General features: G+C 39.4%; 1 protein-coding gene across 15 annotated transcripts in view; it reads left to right on the top strand.

Moving 5' to 3' along the window:
* The window catches only part of LOC116216268 (uncharacterized), a 359292-nt gene that overhangs the window by 228829 nt on the left and 117162 nt on the right, over positions 1–13301 (top strand). For all 15 annotated transcript variants that reach the window (XR_014881787.1, XR_014881790.1, XR_014881786.1 and 12 more), the window contains one exon: positions 3975–4096. Coding sequence is in view for 8 of the 15 variants with exons in the window: in XM_085218539.1 (XP_085074665.1) it covers positions 3975–4096 (122 nt within the window). In the remaining 7 variants the exon portion in view is untranslated. The remainder of the gene's footprint in view (positions 1–3974; positions 4097–13301) is intronic.

Below are 13301 nucleotides of genomic sequence, written 5' to 3'. Positions count from 1 at the left end.
TTGTAAACAGGAGCGTATGATGTGGTATAGGAAAAAAAAAAAAGTATGAATTCAAGGAAAAAAAGTGTATCCTGGCTGAAGAGGGCAGAACGCAAAACTGCCACGTGCAACCCAGTAATTTCCTTTCTCTTTGCATTTCCTATGCAAAGGGTGATTACACACAAAGATAAAGGGTAGAAAGCCAGGATCCACAGTCAAAGATATAGAATATGTACTTACTGAGGTTTCCTGCTGCCTCTGGCAGTGTTTGAGTTCATGTCCTGGTGAGGCTACCTTCAGTGAGGTTGCATCACTGGGGCTGATTTGGTAGGTGAGTTGATTTTAGGTACAAAACTACTGTCCTACAAGCAAGCACTGTGCAAAATAACTACGTTCCCCCTTCTAAACACTCTTTTTGGTATTCTCTCTAGTGCTCTTGAAAAGAAGTCAAGCTTTCCAAACAATTACTTATGTCGGCAACTGGCTCTGTTTTTTCCTATTTTTTCATAATCCTTTAATGCTATTTTTACACTTTCCTAAATCTTCTACTTGTGTGTTTGACTTAGATTCTGATTATTAGCTGTCAGTGTGGTCTTAGGGCTGATGACCAGAAACAGCTCCTTTTAGACATAGTTGCGGCATATTTGCTTCTGATGTTCCTTGCAACACTCAGAAATCTCTGTAATACTGAAATAACTGACATAGAAGTAATTGTTTTAGAATTTGAAATTTGCTGCTTTACTGCTAGCAAAACACTTTCTGTTGTTGCCCCATTATCAGTTTGTACCTGTCTAGTTTTTTTTTTTACTTTTTTTTTTTTTTCTTTAAGGTTAAAATACTTTGTGGGACTGAGAAAACAAACTGGGAAAGATGGCTAGGTACAGTTTGTCCCTGAAATAGTTTCTAGCTTATTTCAAATATGAGCAAGTTACATTCTCATCATTTTCTTCTTGACCTGTCAAGTTAACGGGATCTTAATGCAATCACATGTATACCAGGCTTATGCAGGCCTCAAAGCAGCGTAAGGCCATGCTCAAATTAATTGCATTTAAAAAAAAAAAAAAAAAAAAATCTGGCTGGCTTCTGAGTTGTTAAAAGCAAAATAGGGGATTTATTCCGTTTACACTGCTTATACCAAAATGCCAAACTGTCATTCATTCTAAAAATAAGCATCATGTCATGCAGTCTTTTGTTCTATATTGCTGTCTGACTTTTCATTATAAAATTCCCATGTGGTGTATTACACTAGAAGCATTCCTTCTTTCAGCAGTTTCTTGCTCGGAAAGCGTGTGCTTTGTCATAAAAGTTGACACACCTCCACACAAGGGCTGGGTGCTATGGGGACCCTTTTTCCCCTGGTGGCAGAGCTAAGAGAAGAACTGAACGGACTGTCCTTGGAGGAGAAGCTCAGAAGTGATGTAGGGAGGGAGGTCTCTGTTATTGTGCTTCCTGTACTCGGTGCACAGCACTCACTAGGTATCTGCCCTGCAGTGCTAGGAGAGGACAGTGAGGAATAACGTGCTGGCATCAATGTTATCGCTTAAAATGCTAAAGAAACAGTTGTCCTTATGCACATGGCATCTCTGCCATGCTGTTGAGTTGTTTTTTTCTTGTAGAGGGTGTTATTTAAAATCACAGTTCAGATGGACAGGTGCCTTTTCAGTTTGAAATGAATAACTCTGAATCCTGAGCGAGGGCCCTTGCTGCTCTGCAGCGCTGCGGTGAGTCCCCAGTGCAGCCATGTGTAGCAGTTGCGTTAGGCCAATGCTAGAGCCATCCTCAGGCTGTACAGTTGCACTCACTACAGCCCAGCACTGAACCTGGGAGATCCGTGAGGAAGAGCTTCACTTCTGAGCCCCAAAAAGTGAGCTCACTTTGCACCAGTTAAGCAGCTTGATTCTCTCATCCCTAAGTTAAACCTGCCCTGAAATAGTCGATTGCATTCTAGTGATAAAATGCTCAGAAATTACATTTTTACAAGACAAAATTACAGGTTAGAACTGACAACACTGCTGATGTGTAGCTTAGTCAATCTGGTAAATTAGAGAAATAGATATTCTTAGAGAAAGTGGAGTGTAGGAGCAATCCCTGAACATGCCTAAAGAAAAATGTTGTGCGAGTGATTCAGCTGTTCTCGCTGTTGCAGGAAAGAGATTAGAGGTGCAACACTTCGTCAGTTCATCTCCTTAACTCACAATATATTATTTATTACAAGGATTTGGTTTCTTAAGCCTGCCTTTTTTGTCCCTTGTAAGATAGCACTGAATATTTGATCTTGAGGGTTTATTTTTTATGATGATGATTATTAATATGTACAGGTATGTGGGGAGGGAAGGATTTGGGGGCTACAGCAAAGCCCAAGCTTTTTAACATACGGAGCATTGGTGTTTTCATCTTGGTTGGCACTTCTTAGACTTCATGCTAAAGGTGTAACTATGGTCAATTCAAGTGCATCTGCGGTTCCCTGTCACCTTGCTTTCTGACTCTGTTGTAATTTGTTTCTCCGTTTGCTGGTACAACCAAGCACCAACTCTCAGAATGAGATGCTATCTGCATAGTAGGTGATGCCTCACCTCTCCAACCCAATGCTAGCCTGTGCTCAGGCCTCCTGCCTCATGGCCCTGTGCTGCCCAACCTCTCACACACGTGTGCACATCTCTGTGGATGTACGTACACGTGGGCACACCACTGCAGTGCAGCTTTCTGCTGGAGGGCCCGTGCAGCCCCAGAGAAGTATCTGAACATAGCAGTGCAAACAAGAAGTGGGAGATGAGTGTGAACAATGCAGCTACAAGAGAGGAGAAGCCCCAGTGGCTGGGGCAGGACAAGACAGTGTGAATGTTGCTGGAGGTGCAGCTGCACGTGTCACAATAGCTACTGAGATCACGGCTGCACAATGACTTTTCATGCACTAGCATACTTCCAGGAATGTGGATAATATCAGACCTATTGGTTAAATGAAGAATTTCATTTTCTGCGGTTAAAGCTGTTGAAAAAGGAAGAGGCCTGTTAAGATATTGATTTTCCCACCCCATGTTTAGCATCCAAATAACATTATACAGGAAAACAGTAACTCCTAGTGACACCCAGCAGAGGATAGGCACTGCTGAATCAGTTGGTCTTTAGCAGTATTTTCACAAGGGCAGCTCTTTCTTTGCTCACTTACCACATGACACAGTGCTTTTTTTTGCTCCTCTCATGGTTAGTGGGGACAGGAGTGAGCAGCATGGGGTCTGCTGAAGGAGGAGCAGAGGAGACAGTTGCTTCAGACTGGGACATATGGCAGTACTACTGTGACACTCTTGGAGGCTGTTAGCTAAACTGCTTAAGACACCTTGAATTCCTCTGACAGGATTTGAGTGATAACACATGTTTTGCTAAGAGAAAAAAAAAAAAATCTTAGCACAAATCAGCTCCTTAAAAAAAAAAAAAGAAAAAAGAACAACAAAAAACAACACAACACACATTATTTGTGATAAGTATTTTTTTAAAAACCCACACAATCCTATCCCCAAAACTTAATGACAAGTGAACTAATGAAAATATCAACATTTAACCTCATTTAACCTTACTTAAGTTAGCTAACTATCTTAACAGGGAGCATGCACATTCTTGACATAGCTGGTATTGCAGGTTAGGTTCTTCCATTTGTCAAATATTCAGAAGGCTTTTTTTTTTTTAATAAAAAAAAAAGGAGAGTTAGTCTTGTAAAGAAGTTGTAAAAGCTAAAATAAAAAAAATATATAGAGATTGGAGAAGAAGAAATTTGCTGTGGCTGGCAATCTGAGAGCAAAACTGTCATGACTTTGTTCAGTTCCCAAAAAGATACTCTGAGTATGTACAATTATGCAATTAAAAGAATGGGACTGTCCTACCATCTGAGCTAGATGAGCTAGATATTAAAAGTTTCAAAAAATATTAAATGAAGATGTAGTAATAAGACCTATAACATGTAACCCCATTTATTTTTTCTCTCTGTGCCCTTCTCCCACCAGACTGCTGATACGAAGGAACAGATGGTAGCACCATCCTGTCTCAGCACCAAACACTGTCTGGGAGATGTATGCAATGTAAAAAGCATCCCTGTGTGGAGAAGCAGAGAGTGCTCCTGCAAAGTGTAAGTGTCCACTCTGTTACATTCTCTTGCAAAATACACAGACATACGTATGTTTATCTTAACTGCAAAATTCACCAAATTCCTTGTTAAATGTTGTTTTGAGGTCATAGAGCTGTGCCAACCTTTTGAATTGCTATGGACATTTGAGTTCTACAAATATTTGCCTCTCTGCCATTCCACTCTTTTGTCCTTCAGTGCCCTAATGGAAACATTTTGGGTTCCTTTCTTGTAAGTTTTGATAAATCTTTCATAATAGATTTTGGGTTTTGCAGCTTAACAATATCGAATTCAACCTAAGATTTATTGTCGGTTTCACTTGACCTGGGGTCAAAACTTAAAACGTTTGATGGGATTTGCTGCAGTATCAGGGAGTGATGTGAAAGTTGCTATTTTTGGTTTCTGCTTAGTTGTTTCTAGAACCTATAGATTTTAAGAAATAAAATGATAAATAATGTTTTCTCTGTTGTTCAAAATAAGATCAGTTTACGTCACGAACATCGGTTTCTGGTCAACCTGATTTATACTAGTCCTGATTAAAAGACACAAAGGCACAGAGTTCCTAAACAAAACAAACAACAACAACCAGCTCCCAGTGAAGGCGTAGGCTGCCATACTGGGAGTTTAAACCTCCCAGTTGTCTGTTTGCTTTTCATATTTACCTTTCACAGTCACTACTGAACTGTTCAGACATCTTTTCGGCCCATCTGCACTGTACAACCACATTTGGTTGCTGTACTGGAGCTGATGTGGATCATATATTTGCAGGGGAAGGGACTGGTGTTGGCTCAGGTCCTCTCTGCAAAATGGAGAGCAACTGGGTTGTTGGCTTCCTACTCCAAGCTCCTGTGGAACTCAGCAGAGTGTTTCAGCTGCCCTCCCACTATAACTACCCTGAAGAGGCAGCCCAATCACACCGAGTGGAGAGGTGCAGACTAGCACGTGGTATTTGGTCCAAAACAGGCCAAAAAGGAAATTAAGTAAGGCGAAGAAAACAAGTTTCATCAGTTAAGGCAATAAAGCACAGTCCTGGAGCAAGTCAATAATGCTCAATTGACAGCCAGTCAATATTTGTACTGGATTAACTTTTCAAGGAATGTGGAGATTTCGGGGAGTTTAATGTAAACACTGTAAATAGGTTGGGACACCAAAGTAGGTTTACAAATACCGCATGTCAGATTAGATTAGAATCACTTCCAGCAAGCAGGATTTTTTCCTACCACAAAAGAGACGTTTACATCTTGTGAAATGAACACAGATACAAATTTCTTCTCCATCAAATACATTCAAAAATGTAGCTGGGCAGCTCTCGTGGCAACACTCCAAAGAATGTTTCAAAAAGACAACTTCTGTCTGAGGCCAGATTCTCCCATCTTCCATACATGTTCTACTCCTAAGATTTGCCAGGTAGAGCTGTAGTTGGAATGGCATTCTTACCAGGAATACTGTATGAATCAAGAGAGACTTCTCCAGTGTCTTCTCTTCCTGTATGCCACTCATGGGATCTTGAGAGACCCATTTGCTAGACAAGATGTCAGCTAGAAGGAGTTCAGTTCTCCCATTTGTCTTACTGGCACTGATTTATAGCCATTTTTTCCCCCCTTTTTCCTGGTCAGAGTAGCTTTAAAGTTTGAAGTGAACCAGTGTACTCATGTCTCTGTGTGCTCCAAGCCTTGCTCATCTCTGTGGGGATACTGCCTTTCATAGTAATGTAATAGGCAAAGCAATTAAGAAATATACTCAGCAGTTCTGGCATTTGCTCCTTAGCTGAAGATCCATCAGCATGCCTACAGATTACCAAAACAAGAACAAAGTGTGCTAGTTGTAAATTTGCAGCACTGGAACACTGGGGTCTGTCCATTGGATTGCAAGTCTCACAGCCTTCCAGTGGCATGCTTAGCACCCACTTCCAACTGAGAGAAAAATGATTTACAAGTTCCAAAGCTGGAATGAAAGTGGACAAACATTTTGAAATGAAAGTGCAGTTATTGTTATTCCTTTTATTTCTCCCACCCTTATATTTTTATTTCCTTACAAAAGGTAATTAGGCCATAAACAGGGTCTGACAACTAATTTTATCTTCAGCAAAATTAATATCTTTAGCAACAGATAATTTTATCTGAGAAAAATTAAAAAATATATATTTTAATGACATTTTAAAAACACAAAATCCATTTTTTTCTTTCTGAAGTTGTTCTCCTACCTTTCTATTTTGAAAGGTGTGGAGATGCTGGTTTTAGTGAGCAAATGTCCTGCTTCAGCACGCTTCCTACCCCCAACAGCAGGCCTTGCTGGTCTCAGCCTACAATACAAAGTTGCTTTTCATTTCCTATCTCTTGTTCTCTGGTTCCTTTCAGACAAGAAATGATCTGAGGGAAAAGACATTGCTTTTCATACCCCTAAATTTTCACTGACATTAATAGGAGTCAGGTGGCCAAATCCCTGCACACAGCTTTGAAAATTTAAGGCCTGACGTTTTCTTCTGCGCAGATTCTGATGTTGCTGGAGTTGTGAATCCTCTGAAAAGATATTAAATATGCAACCAGACTATGTCAGCAGTGCCTAGAGAGTTTATCTACAGAATTATCGTCTACCTTCTGAATCTATAACCCTAAAATATTGATTGGTTAAAAGGTAGTGGATAAAGATTAAGACAGCACAACAACAGATTACCCTAATCAAATAAAAAGAGTATTAACAGAGCTGAGGAAAGTCCTAGGGATGTTGATTTGAAATATAGATGTCTTAACCAAAGTGCTATGTCTCATTTTTTGAATGCATTTCTGAATGCATTTAAATAAATTACCAAATAGAAAGAAAGCAGGGGGGAAAAGGAAAGAAAGAAAAAAAAACCTCCATATTTCAGACAGTAAATTTCTGTTTATAATAAAATTGTTTTATTTATTTCAGTAAATAGTTGGAACTTTTATAGACCTTTTCTCTGGGTAGTGAAAAGTTGTAGACAGGGTTTTCAGCTTAGAGAACTCCATAGGCACAGTGTGATTTTAAACCTGTGAGTGCGTGTGTACATCAACATGAGTGCTTGTATAGTAAAGGAGTACCTGTGTCCCAGACTGTTGAAGTTCCAGAGGCACAAAAAGAAAATGGGATGGGTAATTATTAGTTTTTATCAGTGGTGGGCAATACTGGTAAATTGCTCACTCCCATCTAAACAGTGGGCCACTGAACAATATCATTTCAAGTTCCTGTCCTTCCCTACTGACGAATTTTGTTTTAAGAGAGAAGATGTGGAAGATGTTTTTGAATTATAACTAATTTGTATGGCAGACTTTTGTTTTTGTTTTTGTTTTAAATTGCACCTAATTTTTAAGTCACAGCGTAAATGAGGTTTTAAAAGTTTTTAACAGCGATGTAGATAAATTTGGAATTAAAACTGAGATCTGAAATGTTGTGTTGCTCCACTTTAAAAATAAGTTCCCTTCTCATTTGCAATTAAAATGTCTAGAATTTGCATAAAACGTGTGAAATTAGAGATAATTGAAATACAGTAGCTATAAATATGTCTACTCCATTTGAAAAATAAATAAAATGTCCACTAAAAGGGTGCGAAACCCATACCCCTTTCTTTTGTTTCTCACATTTGGATCTCTGGCATTTTTCACACTTTTATAGCTAATTTTTATTGCAAAACAATATGTTACATTTGTAGCAGTTGTGGGAATGCAGAATAGCCCCTGGCAGCTCTGTAAAAAATGGAACGCTGGGAACACGTTTAGGAGAATACAGCTTTCAATTTCATCCACAGCATTGATGTCGAGGAATCTTATTAAGTGTGATCTAAGAAAAAAAAAAAAAAAAGGAGATAAAAAGAAGAAAGCAAATGTTATTTAAAGTGCATCCGTTCTCTGCTGTTCCCTGTGTTTCCGTGTTGCAAGGCGCTGTCACGATGCTGTGTCCCAGCCGTAGGGGTGGTGGAAGGGCCCCTTCTGCCCAGGGCCAGGCCATCCCATCTCATCCTCTGATCCTTGCTGGCCTGGCGCCTGATCTTCAGCTTCATTGGCAGTTCCTTGTTGTTTTGGCTGCGGACCAAAATGCTACTGCTGTGCAACCAAGTTGGCACAAGAGCTGTATCTTTCGCAGATAATGGAGCTGGAAAGACAGACCTCTACCATATTGTCAAATTATACCTTATTAGCGTGTGCACTTGTGAATGGCTGCCTTTAGAGCTGAGCTATATCGTTATTTTTCTAACTCCAGCCTTGGAACTTGGAGAAATATTGTTCAAATAACACCATATGCATCTTTTTCAGTGAAATTGCACTGTGGCGTCCTCTCGTTTTTGGTACTGCGTGGAATTTTGTTGCTGGAGAACATCAGTCGGTTTCAAAGAAGCTGCTCTGGTGTCAAAACGAGCAGCTATTAGCTAGTCTGCAACCCATGCAAACATCCAGGATGTAATTCATAAGCTGGGAACACCTGGCTGAAGGTCACTGTGCTGATCCATCAGTGCTCCCCATCCTGGAGTTTTATTTTTTGATACCCCATTTCCTGAAGACTTGCCAGCAGTGGGAAATACACCAAATCAAAAGGATTTCTGTGCAAGTCCCACCTGAGCATAACGGAAGTCCATCAGGTTGTTCATCATCCAAGCTCCCTTAGCAGGTCTTGCTGGTATTCTGCTGCCGTAGGTAGATGGGAAATATGGTACCCATCCTGGGGATTGGAACTGTTCCTCAGCCAGCACCTAGTGCCCCATAGTGTATTTTTATAAATCTCTGTATTTCTTATCAGAGATACTGATGACTAGCAGAGCCAGTAGGTGCCTCACTTCAAATTTCATGTTTCCTGATTTGGGGATCTGGAGTCATAGAGAGGAGGCAGATTTCCGGGGTACATTTGAGGAGCACTGAAATATTATTGCATTAAAACTGAAAAGGGGGATGTAAAGTGCTGTGTGGACTGGTGTATAGTACAGAGTGAGATTGATCCCAGAAAAGTCACACTGAGGTTGCATCTCATCCAGGCCTCGCCACTATGGAGTCATTCTTCAGAGACAGCCCGAGCGGCAGAGGAACCACAGCCTTACCTGCAAGGTGCCTTTTCATGCGTGCTTTTTTCTCTCCTTTTAAGTTGTCCTCAAGGAAAAATAAGAGCAAAAAGTCCCTGTGCTGCTCACTGCACATCTACAGCACTTCATAAATAATAGTAGCTGTTTTAAAAGCAGGGGACAGGCAGAGGGTTACAATGGATGAAAGCTAGTTAGAGAGTTAGATAGAGAAATGCTTAAAAGAGAAGCAACAAAGATAATACAGCATTTATTTCCGGGGTATTCACCGGGTGCTCCTTTTCTGTCTTTGACGATCTGTGATGGGCTGTGCAGGAACCTGGCCAGCAGAGCTGCAGACCCCAGGTGTCCCCTCAGCTGTGCCCACCCCTTCAGAGTCTCACTTCGGTCAGTGGGAGCTCTGAGCTCCTCGTGCCCTGTGCAGGATGGCACTGAGCGGCCACTTGCAGAGCCTCCTCCTGGCACAGGCTCGCTTGCTCTGCGCTTGCTGAGTGAGTGACATGTGCAAAATTGATCATTTCAAGAGCCTTTTGTACGACACAAAACTTCAAGCAGAGAACCCAAGGCATTTCCTTTCATCAACCTGGTTCTAATTTGATCAAAGCGCTAAAAAATTCAACCCGCCTTATTTCCTGTCCAGTTCTTTTACACTTTACAGCACATTATATATCAATCTCATATCCCTGAATTTTAAGAAGCAACCAGTTATATAATTGGATCAACAGTTGCCAATCACTCCAGCACAGCACTGCATTATTACTAAGCAGACTATAATTTTGAAGCTCTTTTTTATTATGCGTATGACTATATTATCACTGTATACATATTAGGACAGCTGAATGAGCCCCTTAAGGAAAATAAGGGTTCAAATAACATTGACAGGGCTGATAGACTAGCAGAGCTGAGGATTCACCCCTGTTATAACCGTATTGCCTTATGGCATATTTTCAGGAGAAAGAATAAGAACGGTAGCTGTGTGCTTCCTTATTAACCCTACCAGTAAATCAGAATACCACAACGGTGGTGAAGCTGGCCATCATTGTATGCTTAGGCAAATTAAAACTCAGACCTTCTTTCTGGTCTCAAATTTAATGGTTTGCATAAGAATTCTGCATTATCTAGGACTTGAAATCCTGTTCCTTTTCTCTCCAAACTCCCTCCCTATAGACACACATGCTCACAAAAGTTGAAAACAAAGCCATTCTGGCTTCTGCTTGTGCAGTGTACTGTCGTGCTTCATTGTGCACTTGCTGTTTGCATCCGATGAAAGCCAGCACTATGTCATTTCAGTAGTTCATACAATTACATGGGATTGCTAAATATGTTAAGTCAATAATATTTTTCCTCCCCTAAGCTTGAGATGTTAGCATTCTTTGAAAAGACCTTGAATCTTGTCTCAGTAGTATCTCCATAAATAAAACTGAGTGACAGCCTTTTAGAAAACTCCATGTTTTATACCATTAATTCACAGATAAGCATTGTTAGTCAAATAAGCATTTAATTCCCAATAGCCTGAATATTTCAATACCTTGTAGCAAACAAATAAATCGAATGTACACAATGGCATACAAATTATGGAAAATATTCCTTAGGGTTGACATATGAACTCATAACCTCCTAGGTAAAGGTGAATGACTATTAATGCAAATTTCATTATTGTAAGGATATCTCTTCTTTTTTTTTTTTTTTCTTTTTTATAAGCAATGCATTTGTATGCATTGGCTTGAATGAATTAATCCTGTAAGTCATAACTTTGGCAATAATAATATTATGAAGAGAACAATACGATTTATTCTATTTTTTGCCTAAAATCAGGCATTTAACAGTACATACCCGTTTCTGTGTTTTTTTAATCTTTAATGTTTTTCTCCGTGCTTCTGTCACACATTTGTATGTGTTTTTGTGCATATATACTTCACAGACGTAAGTATGTTCACAATACAGACATTAAAAATACTAAATTGTTTCCCATCTGTGTAAGCAGAGACAGGCACACACAAAAGCATACGTGTGTGCAAACAGGACATGTCTCCTCAGCAGTCTGATCCTGTGCCCTGCAGGATTTTACCAGGAAAAATTCGGGAGCAAAATGCAGCAAAATACAACTCACTGTGATTAAAATTGCCTATTAACTTTCAGACAAAGTGATGCAATTTAGAAATCTGTGGGTTTTTTTTTTTTTTTCAGATTTTTTTTTTTAATCTTTTTGGGTGGGCAGTTTGCCTTTCTTGTTTTATTTATTTAAATCTCAAATTGGAATAAGAGCATGGCCCCCCCTACTAGTGCGCGTGGTATGCAAGGTGATAAAACAGTATGAGTTGACTAATCATTTTTGAAGCCTGTTGTACAGTATTTTTTCTTTAGCAGTTCTGCCTCTGTTTTTAAGTAATGTGATAAAACCACTTCACTGTCTTCCTTTATAAAAACAATGACTGCATGAGGAGTGTGGTCATCTTCAGCTGCTTGTTGCATTCTCTTTAAAAAAAACAACACGCAAAACAAGCCCATGGGCAATTGAATAGCAAGTGCATATATAACCATGTATGTGCAAGCAGAACAAAATATATGTCTTGTGCTGTATATTTAGCAATCGTGTAATCCACAGAAACATGCCCTATGTCCTCTTCCTCTCCACACTGCCTATTGCCAGGCTAATAGGAGAATTGAAATTCCCACTGTCGGCCTTAATATGGTTCAGCACAGATATTTATTTCTCTGATAGTTTCCCATGCATCTTCACAGTGAAGTTGCAAGAAATTACTATAGCAGAGTGTGTAAAGCAGATGTTATCCCATTAATTAGCTCTGGACCTGAGCAGGCTCAAGACTTTCCCATTTTCAGACCGATAGGAATTGGTCCCAGTGAGCGTGCTCCATATCCACATTTAGTATCATCTCATAAACAGAGCTGGAAACACAGCAGGCCCTTGATGAAGATACACTAGCTTATTTCTAATTTAAAGTTATGTTGCTTAACCTTAATGTAATTGGTCACTGGTGACCAACTGTTTGTATAGTGAGTTGATGACCAAAGAGATGTAATAAATTATAAAACGTATAGTTTAAATAGAAGGAATGATGGTTCTGTTAAAAGCCTTGCATGTAATAATGGTAAAATAATTACACCTCGAACAGAAGAGCCTTGGATCTGATAAAGCTAACAAAGTCTTTCAGATGAAGGTGTTTTCAACTGGCTTTAAAGCACGCATATAAAATGCTTCCTTCTCTCAGCGCGGCGTCTTACATTGGCTGAATAGTCAGCTTTCAAAGCTCAGCCTAATATTGATTAAAAATAAATTGGTAAAGCAAGATATTTTCTTTTTGAGGGGTTGTTTGGATTAAAGTAATTAACCAATTTCTGTGGCTAACAAGAAACAAAAGAAATTTGCACAAATAATTATATTCTGTACGTCAATTCAAAGCCATTGCTAGACATGCTTTAGAAAAGGGTTGATTAGCTGGTAGAATAACCAGGATAATAATCAACTAAAAAGAAGTAATTGACACAACTTTAATGTTTAATAATGAATAGCATGCCAGGGGCAAAATAAAGAAAATTTGCCTTCTGAGAAACCGGTCCGTACCTAAAGTTTCTTGGGCCAAATGCAGCGGGTTCCTTGAGACTCCTGAGCTGTGGCTGTGGTCCTGTAGAAGGTAACAGGTGCAGTTAGATTTAAAGCCCGCAATTGCGCGCATTAAATCTAGTAGTTTCTATATGCTGCAATTTAAATTCAAGCCTTTTCCCTGCTGAAGACTTAAAGATTGATTTTAGAAATGCAGAAATGTAATGAACACCTACTCTTCTACGTCTGTTTTTCGTTTTTCAAACCACACCGTATTAACAGACTGTTCATTAAATCAAGAAGGGTGAGGAATAAGTGTATGAATTGCCAGTCTCTGAAGTGATAATTTTTCTCTCTAAATATTTGCATTTAAAATTTGGGCTACCTCCAAATGTCCTAACTTCACAATATAGAAAACGAGTTTATTTTTCTTAATTCTCATATTTCATTTCTTACAAGGAACCTTCCAATAATTTAAACTATTTACAATGCCTCAAAGATCATTATTTCCCCATGACTCCTCAGAGAAATATTGGAGCCACTCTCTTTACTGCTGACATTAGATTTACCTTTGAAGACTAGTTTACAAAATGGAGACATTAGGATGTGAAAGTCATTAT

Source organism: Meleagris gallopavo, chromosome 2, assembly GCF_905368555.1.
Source record: "Meleagris gallopavo chromosome 2, MGAL_WU_HG_1.1, whole genome shotgun sequence".
NCBI lineage: Eukaryota > Metazoa > Chordata > Aves > Galliformes > Phasianidae > Meleagris > Meleagris gallopavo.
The sequence above is the reverse complement of the archived record's forward strand: the minus strand, read 5'-3'. Positions and strand labels throughout refer to the sequence as shown.